Raw genomic sequence first — 22,436 nt, 5'->3', positions numbered from 1 at the left:
TATCTCTCTCATTTTTGTCCAGAAATAATTATCATTTGAAAAATGGAGAAAGATAACGTCACCAGTGACCCATTCGCCAAAACGACGTAGTGACGCAACCAAGTGACAGTGACGACAGCTCGCAGCGTGACGTAGCGGCGATGCTGAGCGAGTTGAACAAACAGTGGGAAGCACGGTTTGACTCGCTTACGGAGCTTGTGATGAAGCGTAAGAATGTGGATGGAGAGAAGACGAAAGATAAAAGAATAAAACTGGGTCACGACAACAAATGCTGGAGTGATAGTGATAGTGATGACGTTGATAACGGTGGCGAAGTCGAACCAAACTTGGAAGAAGAAGAGGATTTGTTGTGTAGTAATCGAGAAACGACTAGGAGTAGGAGTGAGGAGAACAATGATGAGAGTGATAGTTTTTTGAGGAGTTTGGAGGATGAATTCAATGAGGAAGAAAAAGTTGGAGGGAAGGTGAGGAGCAACCTTGCAAAGGTGGTGAAAGGCCGGTTTTCAACCAAACTCAATCCCGAAATGTTGAAAAAGAGATTGGAAGCTCATCTTAGACCAGAAAATTGTGACAATTTGGTGGTGCCAACAGTTAATAAAGAAATTTGGAGATACTTACCTAATAAGGCAATTAAAGGAGATCTCAGTTTAGTAAAGATACAAAGGAGTGTAGTCAAGGCGGCAACAGCAATAACAACAACAACAAACTTGCTGCTGAACGAGAATGGTGCTGAGTCACTAAAAAGAGACTGCACGGATGCATTGGCTCTACTGGGACATGCAACCAGGGAGTTGTCTGCTAAAAGGAGAAATTATCTAAAGCCCTTTATCAATAAATCGCTGCATAGATTGTGCGAGGATGACAATTTGCCAGTGGAGCCTTTATTGTTTGGAGACAATTTGCCTAACAAAATCAAAGAAATGAAAGAACTGGAAAAATTGAACATCACCTTCAACCCAGAAAAATTTAAAGACAATACAAGTACAAGATTTGCTAGTGCGACGAAACCTTTTTTAGGGCAAAGCAAGGGGGGTGCCTTCCCCCGTCCAAAGTGGCAACCAAAACCCAAGTTTGTACAGAACAAGAAAGGCCACCCACAGAAATGGAAGAACAATTACAAACAATAAGTTTGGTGAGTGACTGGATAGAAATTTTACCTGAAGTTCTATCATATTTGAAATCAAAAATTAATAATTTTAAAGGAGGACAAATATCTTTATTTGTAAAATATTGGGAAAAGTTAACATTCAACAAATCAATTTTACAATATGTTAAAGGAGTGTTGGTGGAGTTTGATTGTAGACTTCTAGATTTGCATAGATATTCTAGACCATATGCCTCCATAAAATGGAATAAAGAAGAATGTAGCATTATAGATTTGGAAGTTAAAAAGCTATTAGAAAAAGAAATAATTTCTAAATGCGATCATGCAGTAGGTGAAGTAATTTCTAGCATATTTACAAGAAAGAAAAAGGATGGTTCTTTTAGAATGATTCTGAATTTAAAGCCTTTAAATACTGTCGTTACATATAAAAAATTTAAAATGGAAACTTTAGAAGCTGCACTTTAGTTGATTACGAAAGATGCTTTCATGACATCTGTTGATTTAAAAGACGCGTATTTTTCTGTCAGCATTCATGAGAGCTATAGGAAATACATGAGATTTATATGGAAAGGTCAGCTGTATGAATTTAACGCTTTACCTAATGGTTTGGCCATGGCTCCAAGGGTTTTTACCAGACTCTTAAAACCAATTTTTTCATATTTGAGAAGGCAGGGGTTTTTATCTGCATACTTTATTGATGATTCTTTGCTTGTAGCAGCGACAAAATCTGATTGTTTAAAGAACATGTGTCTTACTCTATCTACCTTTTTAAAAGCAGGTTTTGTGGTTCATCCTGATAAGTCTATACTGGTTCCAACGCAAAAAATTCAATACCTTGGGGTGGTCATAGATTCTCAAAGTATGACAGTATGTCTCACAGAGGATAGAAAGAAGAGTTTGTTGGAAACCTGCTTGGGACTACTAAAGACGGATTATCCAGTTATAATAAGAGATATAGCAATTGCTGTAGGGAAAATGGTAGCTAGTTTTCCAGCAACAAAATTTGGACCGTTGTATTATAGACAGTTAGAAACAGAAAAGGATAATGCGTTGAAACTAAATAAGGGTAATTTTGATGCGACCATGGGTTTGTCAAAGAAAGCAAAATTAGAACTGCATTGATGGATCAAAAATGTTGAAACTATGTATAATGATATTACACAATCAAAACCAACAGCGATTTTATTCACAGATGCGAGTTGCATAGGCTGGGGCTGTAAAAATGGGAATATCAGTACAGGAGGTCATTGGTCCTTGGATGACAAAAATAGACACATTAACTATTTGGAAATTAAAGCAATACTGGAATCACTTATGTGTTTTAAATCTGAATTTAAAAATAAACATATTCGTATTATGTCAGATAGTACAACAGCTATAGCTTGTATTCATCACATGGGCACAAACCATTCAGTGGAAAATAATGAAATAACTTTTCAGGTATGGAAATGGTGCATGGATCACAATATATGGATCAGTGCAGCACACATTCCTGGGAAAAAGAATACGGTTGCGGATAGAGAGTCACGTATCACTAATTGGGAGTCTGAATGGAAGTTAAATCCCCATGATTTGAAAGTAGCTTTAAAACATTTGATTATTGAACCAGAAATTGACCTGTTTGCAAGTGAGGCTAATGCTCAATTTGAAAAATTTGTATCATATAAATGGAATGAAAACGCAATAGAAATTGACGCTTTCTCAATTTGTTGGAAATATAAAACGTTTTATGATTTTCCCCCTTTCAGTGTCATTGCCAAGGTGTTGCAAAAAATTATTCAGGAAAAAGCGACAGGAATTATGGTGGTACCGATTGGCCGACTCAATTCTGGTACCCACAAATCAACAATATTGCTTCCAAACCCCCAGTTCGTCTTCCTTGTCGAAGAGATCTTCTAATTCTACCATCGTCCCGGGAACCACCCATCCTCTAATTCTACGGAACAAATTAGACCTTCTTGTTTTCAAGGTTTCGGGCCTCATTTAATTTCCTCCGAGCTAGATCAGCAGTCAGTAGATCTCATTTTGAATTCGTGGAGGAAAAACACTATTAAATCGTACAGCATCTACATTAAGAAATGAATAGAATTTCTAAAAGTTCAACATTATCCTCCAGTCACAATTCATGTTTTTGCAAATTTTTTGAGTGGTTTGTTTCAACAAGGTTTTAGTTATAATACTATAAATATTGCCAGGAGTGCAGTTGCTGCTCATTTATCATCTTACGGATACATGGAATTTAGAACTCATAAAATTATAGTAAGACTGCTTAAAGGAGTCTTTAACAAAAGACCAGCATTACCAAAATACAATGAAACATGGAATGTCGATTTAGTTATTGATCATCTATCTGGATGGCCAGATGTTATTGATGTGTCGTTGAAACAATTGACTCTGAGACTTGTTATGCTTTTATGTCTTTTATCAGCTCAGAGAGGTGATGCTTTACATAAATATCTGTTGATGATATAACATTATATGATGACAAATGTGTGATTGTCCATTCATCGTTATTAAAAACATCTTTACCAAAGAAGCATTCTAAACCAATTGAATTAAAAAGGTTTGAGAATGAGCGTCTATGTGTGGTGGCACACCTTAGACATTATCTGAATGTGACAGAAAAATTAAGAACTTCTAAACAATTGTTGATTTCTTATGTGAAACCACATAAACCTATTTCACGCAGCACTTTGTCTAGATGGGTGAAATCAGTTCTCAAACTTTCAGGAATTGATACGACTATATTTACAGCTCACAGTACACGTGCAGCTGCCACTTCTGCTGCTTTAATTCGAGATGTCCCATTAAGAAAAGTATTGGACACTGGAGGTTGGTCTAGTGAATGTACATTTGCCAAGTTTTATGAGAAATTTGTTCAAAAACCCTCCAGGGATGACAGTGTATTTTCTCAAGCTATTCTTGATAACAAACGTTAATTATGTTTGATAAAAATACAATATGAAAGCTGCAGTAAGCAACCCTTGTAATTATTATGAGTTGCATCATTTGTAATATAGTATTATTTGCAACAGTCATGATGTTCTTGACATGTTATAACATCGCTTTTGTTTACTATTATTTTTTGGATTCTGATTATGTTTTTGGTTCTTCAATAATAAGTTTTATTGAAAATTATGTTTTCTTTGTTGATTATTATGGTGTAAGCATGTTGCTTCACATTTGGCTAAAATCTCATGTGATGCCTTCCACCAATTAGTGATGTATTATAATCAAAGATTAAACTAGACTTACCTTTAGGGAAGTTGACGTTTAATATGGATTATTAAAGTCAACTGATTGGGGAAGGTATTCACATGCCCAACCCCTTTTTTCTTATTAACATTTAGTAGTAACCCTCCCTTGGTGTATTAATTTAGTATGTGTAAATAGATTATCATGTGAATACCTTAGTTGAAATGTGTATCAACATGCGGGCTAAATACTGACTTGTGCGCATGCTCAGAGCATCTCTCATGTGAATACCTTCCCCAATCAGTTGACTTTAATAATCCATATTAAACGTCAACTTCCCTAAAGGTAAGTCTAGTTTAATCTTTGATTGTATTCCTCTTAGTTGGGACCCTGTGTTGGTGTCTGGATGAGACTTTTAGGTGATTTCAAACTAAGTACTTTGACGGTGTACTCTTGGAATCTACATCTGTTTCCTATTTGAACCAATTCCCCTTTGTCTCACCTTTTCTTTTGTGCTTTAATTGTAATTCTAGAACTTTTTACTATCCCATTTTCTTCCTTTTACTGGCGCTGATATGACCTTAATGTGTTGCAAGTGCCGTAAAACCCTTAAAAACAACAAACAAACCCACTGTTCCGGAGGACAGAATACGTAGTTTGTCTAAATAATCTTCAGGCGTTAGAGTGATGGCATCTTGTTTTCTAGCCTAAAATCGTTTATAAAGCTAATCCACCCTCGCACTTTTACGTTCCGTAATCCTAAGAATCTGCCTATAGATAGAATGCGCTTGGCCAAGGAGTTCACAACATTGCCATCCGGAAGTATAACGGACCAACACACAAACTCTGTGTAACCATGAACTTTTATAGTCTGGTTAATACAGTTTAGTGAGAACAACTCACAAACGCGGATGGCAAAAACAATAACAAAGGCCTGAGTGACGTCATCTGCATACTATCTATAGATAGTTCGAAGATGACGTCACTCAGGTCGTTGTTATTGTTTTTTTTTGCCATCCGCGTTTATGAGTATTGCTCACGGAACTGTATTAACCCGACTATAGACGTCCATGGATACACAGAGTTTTGTGTGTTGGTCCGTTACACTTCCGGATGGCAATGTTGTGAGCTTCTTAGCCAAGCGCATACTATCTATAGATCGTGCAACTGAAATAGTTGCGCCACCTTCATGTAACTTATTCATTATTAGAAAACGGTAAGGGCTGCCTGAAGACTGTGATCGTAAAATACTAACGAAAGAATGAAAATGGAGAGGCTTCGTATGGGAACAAAACAGACAATGGACGTTTCGACGTACAGACGACAACAGTTTTTTTTGCATTATATTTTATTTGTTTTCCACGTTTATTTGTGTATTGTTGTGGTGACGAAGGGTTTGTACCCGAAACGTCCATTGTCTGTTTTGTTCCCCATACGAAGCCTCCCCATTTTCACCTATTCTTTATTAGTATTCCAAAGGATGGTTACATACACACTTCCAAGGATTTAGGAACCAAAAAAGTAGAGGGTGTGACGTCACGACTATTCCTCCCTATTCTAAATAAAAACAATTTTTCGAAGTCCCATTCATCTCGACATAATAACGTTTTGAGTGTGTGGGGCACATTTAACGACAGACTAAATTAAGTAATGATGGGTTGAAATCAAGGGACATTCCTCATTAGTGAACACAGAATACTGTAAACAACTTTATAATTAGGATCGGGAAAAATACAAAAAACCCGAAAAAAGCTTTGAAAAATTTCACCCCACATATTATCTGTTCATAAACATATTTCTTGATTAACTTGTTAACTACCTTAATCTGGAAGAACTCGTATTAAAAAATTTGGCCAGAAAACTCGTCCTTCAAATATCGATTGATTTAAATGACTCTCATCTTGACAAAAGCTCTCAAACCTGGGATTTTGCAAAGTCTTCATTAAAGTCCCAGGTTTGAAAGTTTTTGTCCAGATGGGGGTCATTTAAATCGATCGATATTTGAAGGACGAGTTTTCTGGCCAAATTTTTAAATACGTGTTTTTCCATAGTACGGCAGTTAACTAGTTAATCAAGAAGAAGAATATTAATCATTATGAAAACAACACCGAGTTTTCTTTCATTTTTTACTGTCCTCATTATCAAAATTTACTTTTACCCCCCAACCCCCCCCCCCAAAAAAAAAAAAACAAAAAAAAAAAACTATGGCGGATTCAGATAGCTCAGTAGATAGACTACTTGCCTCACACGCAAAGGGACTTCTTTTATATCATTCCTTGAGCAGTCCAAATTTCTTTCTGACCCCTCCCAACCCTACTTTGTTTTTTGTTTTCTCTCTGCTTGGGTAACTGAGTCTGCTAGATCTTGCGGAATGCACCTTTGTGATAGACTAGCGTCCTATCCACAGGGTAGTAGCAATACATTGATATTGTTAGTTAAACGCAATAGAAACTGGGATCAACTCCGATTTCATGGGCTTTGTGGATCAAAGTGTCTCCGTTTTTCAAACATCTTGGAAGACATGAAAGGCGAAAAAAAATTTAATTCTAGGGGGAAAAAAATAAAATAAAAACAACAAAACAAAAAACAATACAAACAAATGAAATAAAAACTACGAGGGCTGTTTCAGAAATAACCGAAAAATGCCCATTGCTCAGCAACCAGTGGTGGAGATTTTTTAATTCTGTAAACGACATGATATTCCTTATTTCCTTACGAATATTCCCAGAAATTATGAAGTGCATCATTTTGAACAATGAATTTCTAGACGATTTTAAAGATGGCGGCCCACCTTGAAACTTGGTCAAAGGAGGAAATCAGAGCTGTCATAGGTTTTTTTGAACGCCAAAAGTCTGAATCCTACCGAAATTCATAAAGAACTTCAGAGTGTATATGGTGAGCATGTTATAAGCCGTACACAAGTCTATCACTGGTGTAATTTGTTTGAAGCCGGCCATTCCGACTTGACAGACAGGGAAGGGAGAGGGCGTTCGATAACTGCGACGTCAGAAGACAATGTGAAGCGAGTTGATGAGCTTATTCGTCAAGACAGGAGGTTGAAACTTCATGAAATCGCAAGCAGTCTTGAAATTTCGGAAACTTCTGCCCATAGAATTGTATTTGATGAACTTGGCTACAGAAAAGTCAGCGCAAGATGGGTTCCTAAGCACTTGACAGACAATCATAAAGAACAAAGATTGGACATCTGCAGGGAACTTTTGAGAAGAAGCAAGAGCTCACGCAGGGTTTACGGGCATACTGCCAACGCCGGCGGAGACTTTCTAGGGTACGATGTGACTTTTCTTGACAGCATAGTCACCGGTGATGAGACTTGGTTGCACCATTGCACCCCAGAAACAAAGCAAGATTCGATGACATGGAAACATCCATCCTCACCTGTCGCGAAGAAATTCAAAGTCATGCGGTCAGCAAAGAAAATAATAGGAACTGTTTTCTGGGACAGTCGTGGTGTTATTCCGTTCGAAACCTTACAACCTGAAGAAACAATCAATGCTGCAAGGTACTGCCAAACTCTTGACAAGCTTAGGGAGGCCATTCGCAGAAAGCGCCCAGGGCAGTTGACCAACGGGGTCATTTTGCAACACGACAACGCTACACCCCACACAGCACGAGTGACGCAAGGTTGGCTAGAGAAATATGGATGGGAGATTTTGCCACACCCACCACACAGTCCAGACCTCGCACCATCTGATTATCACCTCTTTGGGCCACTGAAACGTGAGTTGGCAGGAAAGCGCTTTGATGTCGACGAAGAGCTTGTTGACCATGTGCGGAAATGGCTACAAAACCTTGACGGAAATTTCTTCCGAGAGGGTATCTATTCCATGGTGCGGCATTGGCAGAAGTGTGTCGACAGACTTGGCTGTTACGTAGAGAAATGAAGGACGAGTCAAGGTATGAACACGTGCAAGAATTTTGTTGATAGCATTAAAAACGCGGATTTTACAGGCATTTTTCGGTTAATTATGAAAGAGCCCTCGTACCTTCCCCTTCCTCCCAAACACTCCAGTCGTTCCCCTTCCCCCCCTCCCCCCCCCCCCCAATTATAAAAAAAACAAACACAACAAACAAACCGAAAGACAAGACAACCCCGCCACAAAAATAAAGAGGAACAAAAAAAAAAAAAAAAAAAAAAAAGACAACTAAAAACCAACCCCTCCTTTCTCCACCCTCCCCCCCCCCTTCTAACCCCCAATATACAAAACAATTCCACCACAACAAAAGGAAGATCAAAAACACAACAACAAAAAACAACAACAAAACAACAGCAGCAGCAACAACAACAACGACAACACAAACAATAACAACAACAACAGAAACAATAACAATAAAACAAAACAAAACAAGCAACAACAACAACAACACAACAAAGAGAACAACACGGCGGTATAATGGTCACTGCCATCTAATCCTCCCTCTGGAGATCTATAGAAACTGTATCTAATTCATTAGTTCAGTCCATCACAGAAAATATGAATGGAAAGTAAAAGATCTTATCACAATGGGAAGATTATCATATGTCAATATGTTCATTTTGTCATCAATGAAAACAAGAGATTTATATAGGTATCCTGTGACGATTAGGGGCCTGGTAATGATAGTGATGATGGTGATGATGATGATGATGATGATGTTGGTGATGTTGGTGATGATGTTAATGATGATGATGATGATGATGATGATGATGATGATGATGATGATGATGTTGGTGATGTTGGTGATGATGTTAATGATGATGATGATGATGATGATGATGATGATGATGATGATGATGATGATGCGGAGGAGGAGGAGGAGGAGGAGGAGGAGGAGGAGGATGAGGATGATGCTGATGATGATGATGATGATGATGATGTTGAGGAGGAGGAGGAGGAGCATGAAAATATTGATAAATAATAATGCTTATGATGATTCTGATGATAATACCGAAACTGATGATGATGATGATGATGATGATGATGATGATGATGATGATGATGATGATGATGATGATGATGATAGTGATGATGATGATAGTAATATTAGGGAGTGATGGTATCTAATTTTCTAGGTTGAATACATGCTGGTCGTCAATAAATTATTATCCGCCCTCGCTCTCGTACATCCTATAATCCTAAGAATCTGCCCACACATCCTGCTACTGAAATAGTGATATCACCTTTATGATTCAATATGTAACCTATTCATTATTGGTCCTATGAAGGACTAGTTACATAAACACTTCCATTGATTTTGGAACCGAAAAAGAGTAGAAGGTGTCACGCCATGATTTTCTTCCCTATTGACTGAATCAACTTTTTTTCTAAGAAAATAATAGCTAAAACAATTTCCTCACGGTGCGTCTTTTTTTACGAAACCCGCCGAAACCCGACGAAACTCGACAAAGTTATGAGAAGTAAGTAGCAGTGGGGACTGAACATGGGACTCAGGGAAGTGTACACCATTGGGAAGTGAACCTGGGACTAGGTTTCGGTGGGTTTCGTAAAAAAGACAACCCATTTCCTCAATAATTAGGGAGGAAAAAATACAAAAATGGTTAGGTAATTTTTATCGATCAGTACTCTCACAAAGAAATTACCTGACTCGAGTACGAATTACTCTGGAAATAACTATTTTCAACTATTTTCCGGACATATTTGGATAAAAATCTAAGATAATTACAATATCTGGATGATTACTTCATTTAAGTCGAAATTTGTTGTAACAAATCCACACACACACACACACACACACGAGAGAGAGAGAGAGAGAGAGAGAGAGAGAGAGAGAGAGAGAGAGAGAGAGAGAGAGAGAGAGATCCACACATTTCTATTTATGTTAATTATATTATTTGTTCGAGCAATGAAAACCACTAAAGAGCTTGAGTTTCCATTTGATGGACAATAAAGATTTAATACTACTACTATTACTATTACTATTATTATTATTATTACTACTAATTATACAAACGTTGTGATGGTGATCGTTTTGGGTTTTTTTTTTGTTTGTACTGTTCTTGTTCGTGTGCGTGGGTGGCTTGGTGGGTGGGGGGGGGGGGGGGGGTGTTGTATGGGACCATTAAAATGTAAAGTTTCGTCTCAAGCATTCGATGACTTGAGTCACAAGAGGGTTTTGGTTTTCACGTCATCTTAAGGAACAATTTCAAGGACTCGTTTTGAGTCCCCAAATCCGGTATTCCGACCAGGGCTGCCAATTTGGCGTTTTAAATGCCAAATTAAAAAAAAAACAACAACTAAAACATACAAAACAAACAAAAACAACAAAACAAATTTATTTACTCTTTTTGAAGCCTTTTTGGCATTAGAATAATTGGTATGGTATTTTGGATTCTTTAATTGTTTTGTTTTTTTGGGCTAATTGTATTTACAAATAATTTAATCTTTAGCAAGAAATCCATCTGTGTCAAATCAATAGACCAATCAATACTGTATTTTACACAATATGAAAGTATGGATAGACACGTCTATATGAGCTCATTTTACTGTACAATATGATGTATCCAATTTATTTGGTGATTCTCTGTTTTAGTTAGAATATTCTATTCTTGTGTTGAGTGTGGTCTTGTGGTATGACATTCGCTTTCGGGTCCTGGGTTCGAGCCTCGCTCGGAGCATAGTTAAGTCCTTGGAAAAGGCTCTTTCTTCACAGTCTCTCACTGTACTCAGGAGTAAAATGAGTACCACCTGGCCCTTAACAGCGTTGTCCCTGTCGGAAAAAAAAATAAATTGTATTATCGCCTACCATACCGCCATGTCTCGTCCTACATGTTACGTGTTGCTATTGGCCTGGGACCCTTTGTAAAGGACTTGGAGCACGCTAAGTGGACATTGCACTGTATAAAAACTCAAGGTCAAGTGAAGTTTTTTTGGGAAAATTCTGAATTTGGCTGGTAAGGAGAGAATTTATCTGGCAACCCTGACTCCCAACTAAGAATTGATTTTTTGTATCCCAACAAATTGATCAGCGATTAAAACCCGGTTTCTTTTGTTTTTCAATCTTTTTCTGCTTCACCAATTTGTGTTTCTCTTTTTTGTTGTTGTTGTCGATCCTTTGAAAGTTAATTTCTACTCCAGCATACCAATCCCTCTATCTAAAACTTTAAAACGGTTTCCACTCAGTTGTGAGTAATTTGTCTTAATGCTCGGTTATTCTCTTTGATTTATTCTTATCGGTTTTTTAAAAAAAAGACATTTCTTTCGCAAACAAATTGTTTGTTTTCTCAACATATCACGTTTTTACATCTCATAGTATAGCATAGTTGATCCTTGGATAAGGCTCTTTAATCACAATCTCTCACCGTACTCAGGTGTAAAATGAGTACCACCAGGTCGTTAACAGCGTTGTATCTGTCCGTTAAAAAATATTGTAATAACACCTAACAGGCGTCATCATGTCTCGTTCTACATGTTACGTATTGCTGTTGGTCAGAGACCCTTTGTAAAGCGCTTTGAGCACTTTAAGTGGATACTGGGCAACATAAAAGCTAAATTAAAAAGAAATAATGAGTATCTAACTCTTAAAAGAGGAGCATTTCGGGTTCAATATATTTTTTTTTCACTTAAAATTGATAATTTATATATTGTAAATTGCCCAGAGCTTGTGTTTTACACGAGAATGAGCGCTGTATAAATGTGTATTATTATTATTATTATTATTATTATTATTATTATTATTATTATTATTATTATTATTATTATTATTATTATTATTATTATTATTATTATTATTATTATTATTATTCAAATCTTTTTTCATCAGAAAAATCGATAAAAAAGATCGATAATAAAACATGCTACAACGATATTACTCGACACAAAAAAAACACAGATGCTTTGGCATTGCATGACAAAGAATGCTCAAAGACCACTTCCGTACAGAAAGATAAATATTATTTTGATTGAATAATTGCGACCAAGGAATTTACCCAATGGAAACCGTACGGTGCTCTTATTGGCTAACCAAACCAGCGGCCTCGATGAGAAAAATATCCGCCATTTTGCTGTTGGCTGGGAATCGCGTTACTATAGTAAACAAGCGCTGATCGGCCGTTCATGAAAACAAGTTGCTGCTCGCTCGTTTAACTCAAAATTATTCAAAACGATCTCTCTAAAATGATATAAATGTGACTTCTTAAGGTTTTCTTCACGATCAAAACCACACAACATTCTATTAATGATTACGTCCGAGGCAAAAAGGAATATTGACAGGTCGACCGAGAGTTGAACTCGTGAGACGACAAACATCAATGCGAAGTGTAGCGAGAGTCAAGCTATTGTTTGTCTTGTCCTATTCTATATAGAGAAAAGGATAAATAGTATAGCCTCGTGTGTGAGTGGTTGCGTGTCATAGTCTTGTTTTTACATTGTTTCTGTTGTTTATGTGTGTAGTGATGACTCTCTCACACTCAATTTCAATGCCGAAAGAGGAATTCCCGCACACAAGAAAGGGGAATTGGGGTGGTATTTGGCATACATATTGTATAGTATCTAGTTCTAAATAGATAACTGATTAGAATTATATTATGATATATAAACACAATGCCAAATACAATTCCGAAGTTTCCTTATTTCAAATGAAGTAAAGCTCCAAAACCTAATGGTAGTGATTGTAGTACTGAGTGTTAGTGAGGTGATGTGGTGTTGGTGGTGGTTGTAGTTGTAGTAGTAATAGTGATGATGATGTGGTGGTGGTGATGATTGTAGTTGTAGTAGTAGTGGTAGTGATGATGATGTGGTGGTGGTTGTAGTAGTAGTGGCAATGGTAATGAAATGGTGGCGGTGGTGGTGGTTGTAGTAGTAGTGGTCGTGATGATGATGTGGTGGTGGTGTTTGTAGTAGTAGTGGTAATGATGCGGCTATGTGGTCTAGTAGTATGACACTCGCTTCCGGATCGGAAGGTCCTGGGTTCGAGCCTCGCGCTGGGCGCATAGTTGAGTCCTTGGTAAAGGCTCTTTACTCACATTCTCTCACCGTACTCATGTGTAAAATGAGTACCTGGCCGTTAACAGAGTTGTCTTTGTCCGAAAAATTGTAATATCGCCTAACAGGCGTCATGTCCCGTCCTACATGTTAAATGTTGACCAGGGACCCCTTGTAAAGCGCTTTGAGCACATTTAGTAGATATTGCACTATATAAAGCTCAATTAAAAAAAAAAAATTTCAATGATGATGATATGGTGGTGGTGGTTGCAGTAGTAGTAGTGGTAGTGATGATAATGTGGTGGTGGTTGTAGTTGTAGTAGTAGTGATAGTGATGATGATGTGGTGGTGGTTGTAGTAGTAGTGGTAGTGATGATGATGTGGTTGTGGTGGTTGTAGTAGTAGTTGTAATGGTGATGATATGGTGGTAGTGGTGGTTGCAGTAGTAGTGGTAATGGTAATGATATGGTGGTAGTGGTGGTTGTAGTAGTAGTGGTAATGGTAATGATATGGTGGTGGTTGTAGTAGTAGTGGTCGTGATGACGATGTGGTTGTGGTGGTTGTAGTAGTAGTGGTAGTGGTGCTATTGTGGTGGTGGTTGTAGTAGTTGAGGTAGTGATGTGGTGGTGGTTGTAGTAGTAGTGGTGGTGGTGGTTGTGGTAGTAGTGGTAATGATGATGATATGGTGGTGGTGGTTGCAGTAGTAGTGGTAGTGATGACGATGTGGTTGTGGTGATTGTAGTAGTGGTAGTGATGATGATGTGCTGGTGGTGGTGTAGTAGTAGTGGTAGTGATAATGATGTGGGGCTTGTGGTTGTAGTAGTAGTGTTAGTGATGATATTGTGGTGGTGGTTGTAGTAGTAGATGATGTGGTGGTTGGAAAACACATTACAGGTTATTATAAATAATGATTACACACATTCTCTAACTTCATTTTTTGACAGCTTCGTTGTGCCATAAATATACGCAACAGTTCTGAAACATTTTATTGTGGATTTTGATATTGTTTGTTGTTTTTCTTGTGTCGTTATGTTGACATAGATACCGAATGAATGGTAATTACTACATTCTCAGCCAACAACAAAATGGCGCTGAATGCTTTCATTGGTGGACACTTTTTAGGCTTCGTACGTATTCTCATTCGTTTAATTCTATGATTGCGACTTACAAACAACCCATGTTAATTTGCCAGGATGTTTATTGTAAAATGGCCAATTAAAAAGGCTTTTTCTTATTATTTTTCTTTTTTTTGTTGTTGTTGTCTACGCTGAAGATTGTCTGTCTCAAGGTTGCCCGATTTTCTTGTCTCACACAACAATAACATGGAAGGAATGGCGATCTTCGTAGTAAAATAATAATAATAATAATAATAATAATAATAATAATAATAATAATAATAATAATAATAATAATAGTAGTAATGATAATAATAATAATAATAATAATATATAATAATAATAATAATAATAATAATAATAATAATAATAATAATAATAATAATAATAATAATAATAATAATAATAATAATAATAATAATAATAATAATAATAATAATAATAATAATAATAATAATAATAATAATAATAATAATAATAATAATAATATAATAATAATAATAATAATAATAATAATAATAATAATAATAATAATATAACAACAAAAGAAAAGAACAAAGAGTTAATGAATAGCACAGATGAATGAACGAACAAAAGAGATTGTAGAAAGTAAAAATGAATTTAAAATGATTTGTAATAGGAATAAGAATGAAGAGAGAAATAAGTGCACGGAATTGCTTTCGTGTTGGGGTCTTGTGATATAACACTGGTATTCGGACTAAAAGGCCCGTGGTTTGAGTCCCCCTGTGGTCGTTGCGACATTACGACTTTGGAAAAGGCTCATTCGTCACATTTTTTTACTGTGTGTTCTTGTGGTATGACACTACTCGCTTTCGGATCGGAAGGTCCTGGGTTCGAGCCTTGCACGGCGCATAGTTGAGTCCTTGGAAAAGGCTCTTTACTCACATTCTCTCACCATACTCGGGGTGTAAAAATGAGTACCTGGCCGTTTTCAGCGTTTTCTTTGTCGGAAAATAATTGTATTATCGCCTAACAGGCGTCATGTCTCGTTCTCATGTTTCTGAAAGTATTGAAGGTGAATAACTTTAACTACGCCATTCACACATCTCTCATTCGTCCTTAGTGTTCCATTCACCATGTTTTGCTGATAAAGGGGAAACCCGAAACGTATACAGTATCCGTCTCCGTTTCATAAATTGGAGCTTTCATGTCAATACTTATCGTTAGGAATTTTTTTAGCAAATACTACACAATAAAAATAAACACAGACCAAGGTTGAACGGAGACAGCTAAGGGTGGACAGGGTACTTAACTATCAAACCGTAAGACAAGAGTTTGAGGCTAGCTTCCGGCATTCATTTTTTTTTTTAATTGAGCAATATCCACTAAATGTGCTCAAAGCGCTTTACAAGGGGTCCCTGGTCAACAGCAACATTTAACATGTAGGACGGGACATGACGCCTGTTAGGCGATATTACAATTTTTCGGACAATGACAACGCTGTTAACGGCCAGGTACTCATTTTACACCTGAGTACGGTGAGAGAATGTGAGTAAAGAGCCTTTTCCAAGGACTCAACTATGAAGCTCGAACCCAGGACCTTCCGATCCGAAAGCGAGTGTCATACCACTAGACCACATAGCCGCACATTTCAGAATGTTTATTTTTGTTCTTCTTCCCATGACCAAGGAAACTCACTCACTTTTCATTTATAGTCTATTCTGACGCCTGCTATTTCAGTCGTGCCTAAAGATAGACCCGAACGTTTTGTGTAGAAATTCCATTGGGATTAATAAGGGAACTATTTTTGAAGGAAAACTGACGTGCTGACTGACTGACTACACATATCGAGATTTGCCTCTAGCTGGATGTGTACTACACAGTGTGTAGTCTTATTGTGTTACTTGTGCGGCTATGTGGTCTTGTGGTATGACACTCGCTGTCGGATCGGAAGTTCCTGGGTTCGAGCCTCGCTCGGCACATAGTTGAGTCCTTGGAAAAGGCTCTTTACTCACATTCTCTCACCGTGCTCAGGTGCAAAAAGAGTACCTGGCCGTTAACAGCGTTGTCTCTGTCCGAAAAAAATTATAATATCGCCTAACAGGCGTCATGTCCCGTCCTACATGTTAAGTGTTGCTGTTGGCTAGTGACCCCTTGTAAAGCGCTTTGAGCACGTTTAGTGGATATTGCGCTATATAAAAGCTCAATTTTTAAAAACTTATTTTGTGGCGGAAGCTTTTAAAAGTTCATCAGAAAAGTCAGTGGAGGAGGCACTTAAATTATGTTGATAATAACAAGAAATGAATTGAGTAGGAAAGTGCCAGAAGACAATAGAGAATAAACATTTCGCGGCGGCGATGGGGGCTTGAACCCGCGACCTTACTGGTACGACAACTCCGCCTGGCCGGGGAGATCGTGACTCTACCGTGTGTATAAACTATCCACGTTCCTCCAAAAAAGATCGGTTCTAACCCTAGTCTTATTAGAGCCTTTTCATCAGAGCACCATGACCCGATGATCCATTTAGAGTATTCATATAATCAACAATTGCTCGCTACCAGGAAGATGGGACGTTGATTTCTCTTTAAGTACTTTACGTCAGATTTAATTGAGCTCTAGCTACCCATTCAATGCATAGGAGGATATTTTAAGGACTAGAAAAGAAAAAGCACAACCAATTCTATACTCACGATAGAGTGATACTGGAGGGGCTTCGGATGGGAACAATACAGGCAATGGACGTTTCGTCAACACAACAATACATAAATAAACGTGGAACAGGCATTGGACGTTTCGGGTACAACCCTTCGTCAGCACAACAATACATAAATAAACGTGGAACAGGCATTGGACGTTTCGGGTACAACCCTTCGTCAGCACAACAATAAACAATCAAATGACTTCGAGGATCGATCCCCTGTCGAGGGAGACTGATTTTTTGGGATGTTTTTTTTTTTCTTGTATTTCTCTTTCTTTGTTTATATCTTTATCTCTCTCTCTCTCTCTCTCTTTCTCTCTCTCTCTCTCTCTCTCCCTCTCTCTCCCTCTCCCTCTCTCTTCCTCTCTCTCATCCTCTCTTCTTCCTCTCTCTCTCTCTTTCTCTCTCTCTCTCTCTCTCTCTCTCTCTCTCTCTCTCTCTCTCTCTTTATTCATTTTTTTACAACAAAATAACCCAATGTTGATGTAAACCATAAACATGTTTGATAGAGTAGGTAGAGATGTCACGGAATGTCAACACTCGAATTTTCAAGTGGAAATTACATTTTAATGGACATTGTTTTAGTTTCTTCTATTCTATTGTTCCCTATTTGAATCGCTGCTGTGTTTTTTAAAGGTGTTAAACGGTGCTTTCAACTCGGTTAGGCCTCGGCCACTTAATTGTTGCCCATTGTAAAACCTGTTCGAGTCTTTAAGCCACCGATAAAGAGATATTGTTAGTGCGTGAGAGAGAGAGAGAGAGAAAGAGAGAGATAGAGAGAGAGAGTAAGAGAGAGATAGAGATAGAGAAAGACAGAGAGAGAGAGAGAGAGAGAGAGAAAGAGAGAGAGAAATATATATATACTTGTTTCCTGTTTACATGATAACGGCCAAAGACCGAAACGTCGTTTGTTTTGTGTTATTCCCTTATATTATATGAGTCAAATTGACTCCCTTTATCTTTCTCTCCATTTTACTGGCGCATTAGGTATTGATCCTAAAAGTTAACTCTATAAATGATAATGTTTATCAATTTATCGTTAATGTATTTTAAGACGGTGCTCACTAAAACATTTTCCAATTCTTTAAAACACCCACCCTCTTCCACTCCTGTTGTTTCCTCTAATGTCGTGTATTCCTCAGTGTTTGTTTTACGACATCAGAAAATAGGCTTTGGTAACAAAGGTGGGATTATAAACCGGAAGCTGGCAGGATTATATAATTTCCTACCCGTATGTACTGCCTCAGCTGTGTCTTACATTTATGTAACCTTCTTTGTCTTAAAGATAGTATGCGCTTGGCTAAGAAGCTCAAAACATTGTCATCCGGAAGTATAACGGACCAACACACAAAACTATGTGTAACCTTAAATGTTTATAGATACTATGCGCTTGGCTAAGAAGCTCACAGCATTCCAGTATAACGGACCAACACACAAAACTAAATGTAACCTTTAACGTTTATAGTCTGGTTAATAGATAGGATGCGCTTGGCTAAGAAGCTCACAACATTGACAACCGGAAGTGTCACGGACAAAAATCTGTGTAACCATGAACTTTTATAGTATGGTTAATACAGTTAAGTAAGATGGCAAAACACAATAACAAAGACCTGAGTGACGTCAACTTCATTCTTTCTATATGGTCTGGCACTGGGACTTGTATTTTGACGTCATTGATAGGTTCGTGCAACGCCTGGTCAGTAAGGCAGAAAAATCTTGACGTCACACCTTCTACTCTACCGGTTCCAAACTCATTGGAAGTGTGTGTATATATATAACCTATTCTACGGAGGACAAATAGTGAATAAGTTTCATGTTGAATCATAAAGGTAGCATAACTATTTTAACCTATTTGTTGTTGTTTTTTTTCTGTTTATTTGTTTTCAAATACTTTTTTTTGTGCCTTTTTAAAAAAAATGTTTAATTTGTTGTTTTTTTCCTGTTCTTTTCTTTCTTTTTCTTGTGTTAACAAATGTATAGATAACTCACACAATCGGATCGGAAGTAAAATTTCAAACAAATATTTGAGTTGAATTCCATGGCTTTATTTAGGGGAAGGAATGATTGCAATTTATTCAAATGCTAAGAGCGGATCAAATGTCTGTTTTATCATCGGTATCACTTTATCATCTGGGCCATCAAGAAATCACATGATATTCACAAAACAGATCATAAAAGGGGTCAATTCAACAGTCGTAACGTCACTTCCCTCGTAATGGCGCATAGTAACGTAGTAACTGGTAACTTAGTAACTATTGGAACAATGGCGGACGCCCTTAAGAAAAACTTCTCCGACGAGCATAAAAGTGTATCCAGAGGAGAAAAACATTATAAATCTGATCATGTTTTGACTTTTATATCTAGAGCTAGCATGAAGAATAAAAAGTATCGATTTTCTTTGCTTAGAACCAAGCTGTTGGTTGCTGGGCGGACGTGACATCAGACTGTTGAATCCAATTATGCCTGATTCGGTGGCAGAAGCTTCTAATGGCGGCACACGACATTGCTATGATGATCTATCCAGGTCGCATATTACTCGTCGCATTCCTGTACGGTCGCCAGGGAGTTTCACCTCCAAACGCTCGACCAGAAACTCTTCCATCCTCTCTCTCTCTCTCTCTCTCTCTCTCTCTCTCTCTCTCTCTCTCTCTCTCTCTCTCTCTCTCTCTCTCTGTTTTTTCTTCATTTTCCTCACTCTTTGTCTGACTCTCTCTTACTCTCTCTCTCTCTCTCACACACACACACTCTCTCACTCTCTCTCTCACACACACATAATTACACACACACATTGTCCAATCGATTGCCTTTTGTTGCTAAAACACAACCCTACCATGTTTACACACAACAACAATACTATTTGTAAATAATAAAATCATGTTTGAACAGAGATGTAAACACGGGGGCATTAGTTTACAACCAAAATAATGAGCCGGTTTCCTTAATTACCTGTGGGCCATTGTTTGGTTTTGTTTGTTTTTGTTTTTTTGTTGTTTTTTTTTGTTTCAATGCGTTTCGCATTTCCCATTTATCCAATGATGATAAATCACGGACTAATAAAATAAATGGATGCATATCAGCATATTTCGTGCTATGTACATGTTTCGTCATATAATGGGGAATCGAATAAAGGGAAGAAATGTGACTCGTGTAAAAGACAGAACAGGAAGTAAACAACGTTTTCGTCGTTAGCTTTCCTCAGGTAAATATAGATAATGACGAGAAAGAGAAGAAAAACAAAAAGATAAAGAAAAGAAAATGTTATATAAATGTATATTAAATTAAATTTACATAATGAAGTTAATTAAGCTAGCCTGAATGGAGTTCATGGCCTGCGGTACTGTGCCTTCTATACGCCTATAGATAGTATGCACTTGGCTAAGAAGCTCATAACGTTGCCATCCGGAAGTATAACGGACCAACACACAAAACTGTGTGTATCCATGAACGTTTATAGTCTGGTTAATACAGTTCAGTGATCATTACTCATGAACGCGGATGGCAAAAAAAAAAAAAAAAAAAACCAATAACAAAGACTTGAGTGACGTCATCTGCATACTATCTATATCTGTTTACATGCTTTCTGTCTTTGTCTTAGAATGAGATTACTTGGTTTGGTCCAGGCCGGATGCCTTGGCTGTAAGGGAAACAGTCAAATGTATAGTTAGAGATTTGGGAGATGATGTTTTTTGTTGCTGTCTTTTAAAGCATCTCTCTGTTATGCACTGTATTCTTCTTCTTCTTCTTCTTCTTCTTCTTCTTCTTCTTCTTCTTCTCTCTCTTCTTCTTCTTCTTCTTTTCTTCTTCTCTTCTTCTTCTTCTTCTTCTTCTTCTTCTTCTTCTCTTCTTCTTCTTCTTCTTCTTCTTCTTCTTCTTCTTCTTCTTCTTCTTCTTCTTCTTCTTCTTTCTTCTCTTCTTCTTCTTCTTCTTCTTCTTCTTCTTCTTCTTCTTCTTCTTCTTCTTCTTCTTCTTCTTCTTCTTCTTCTTCTTCTTCTTCTTCTTCTTCTTCTTCTTCTTCTTCTTCTCTTCTTCTTCTTCTTCTTCTTCTCTTCTTCCTTCTTCTTCTTCTTCTTCTCTCTTCTCTTCTTCTTCTTCTTCTTCTTCTTCTTCTTCTTCTTCTTCTCTTCTTCTTCTTCTTCTTCTTTCTTCTTCTTCTTCTTCTTCTTCCTTCTTCTTCTTCTTCTTCTTCTTCTTCTTCTTCTTCTTTCTCTTCTTCTTCTTCTTCTTCTTCTTCTTCTTCTTCTTCTTCTTCTTCTTCTTTTTCTTCTTCTTCTTCTTCTTTCTTCTTCTTCTTCCTTCTTCTTCTTTCTTTCTTCTTCTTCTTCTTCTCTTCTTCTTCTTCTTCTTCTTCTTCTCTTCTTTTCTTCTTCTTCTTCTTCTTCTTCTTCTTCTTCTTCTTCTTCTTCTTCTTCTTTCTTCTTCTTCTTCTTCTTCTTCTTCTTCTTCTTCTTCTTCTTCTTCTTTCTTCTTCTTCTTCTTCTTCTTCTTCTTCTTCTTCTTCTTCTTCTCTTCTTCTTCTTCTTCTTCTTCTTCTTCTTCTTCTTCTTCTTCTTCTTCTTCTTCTTCTTCTTCTTCTTCTTCTTCTTCTTCTTCTTTCTTCTTCTTCTTCTTCTTCTTCTTCTTCTTCTTCTCTTTTCTTCTTCTTCTCTCTCTTCTTCTTCTTTTTCTTCTTCTTCTTTTCTTCTTCTTCTTCTTCTTCTTTCTTCTTTTCTCTTCTTCTCTTCTTCTTCTTCTTCATTCCTTCTTCTCTTTTCTCTTCTTTTCTTTTTCTTCTTCTTCTTATCTTTTCTCATCTACTTCTTTACATTTTTTATTCTATTATTATTACTCATTATTTCTTATTTTTTCATTATTATTATTACAATACTGTTATTATTATATTATTATTATTATTATTATTATTAATTATTATTATTATTATTATTATTATTAATTATTATATTATTATTATTATATTATTATTATATTCAACGTTTACATACTAGCAGGTCTGATAACCCAACGCAATCATGATACGGGCTTGTTTTAACATTGTTGTAATGGACAGTATTTTGCGATGGTTTGGTTCGAGAGCGTTTCCCAATAAAACGACGAGCCCATTACAATTTGGGTTTTCAATAGGAATACGTCAATTATTCCCCTTTGATTTTTGGGAAAACCCGATTTTGATAACGAAAAAAAGTATCACTAGAGTCCATATTATCCTTTGAAAAGGACAAAATTAAATAAAACGTATCGGTTCGAGAATTTTGTTTTCTCACACAAGCATCCGGTTTCGCTAAAAATAGATTTTGGCGTGTAATGATACCCTGGCCAATATTATAATTATTCTTAATGTTAAATTGGAGAGCCAGTCATTATTTTTGTTTTAAAAAATACATTATGTTCATAAATAATTTAGCTGCGGCCATTTGAAATTAGAGGCG

General features: G+C 37.0%; 2 protein-coding genes across 8 annotated transcripts in view; both read left to right on the top strand.

Moving 5' to 3' along the window:
* Window positions 1-22,436, top strand: part of LOC144978898 (uncharacterized) — a 150,477-nt gene that overhangs the window by 38,778 nt on the left and 89,263 nt on the right. The gene's annotated exons all lie outside the window — the stretch shown is intronic.
* Window positions 141-2,911, top strand: LOC144977929 (uncharacterized). Its single transcript, XM_078923343.1, has 2 exons — window positions 141-1,132; window positions 2,854-2,911. The coding sequence occupies exon 1, from the start codon at window positions 141-143 to the stop codon at window positions 1,125-1,127; it is 987 nt and encodes a 328-aa protein (XP_078779469.1). The 3' UTR covers window positions 1,128-1,132; window positions 2,854-2,911.

Source organism: Berghia stephanieae, chromosome 8 (assembly GCF_034508935.2).
Source record: "Berghia stephanieae isolate SIO BIC M18660-M18661 chromosome 8, UCSD_Bste_1.3, whole genome shotgun sequence".
Taxonomy (NCBI): domain Eukaryota; kingdom Metazoa; phylum Mollusca; class Gastropoda; order Nudibranchia; family Aeolidiidae; genus Berghia; species Berghia stephanieae.
Note: the sequence above shows the minus strand (reverse complement) of the source record. Positions and strands in the feature narration are given on the sequence as shown.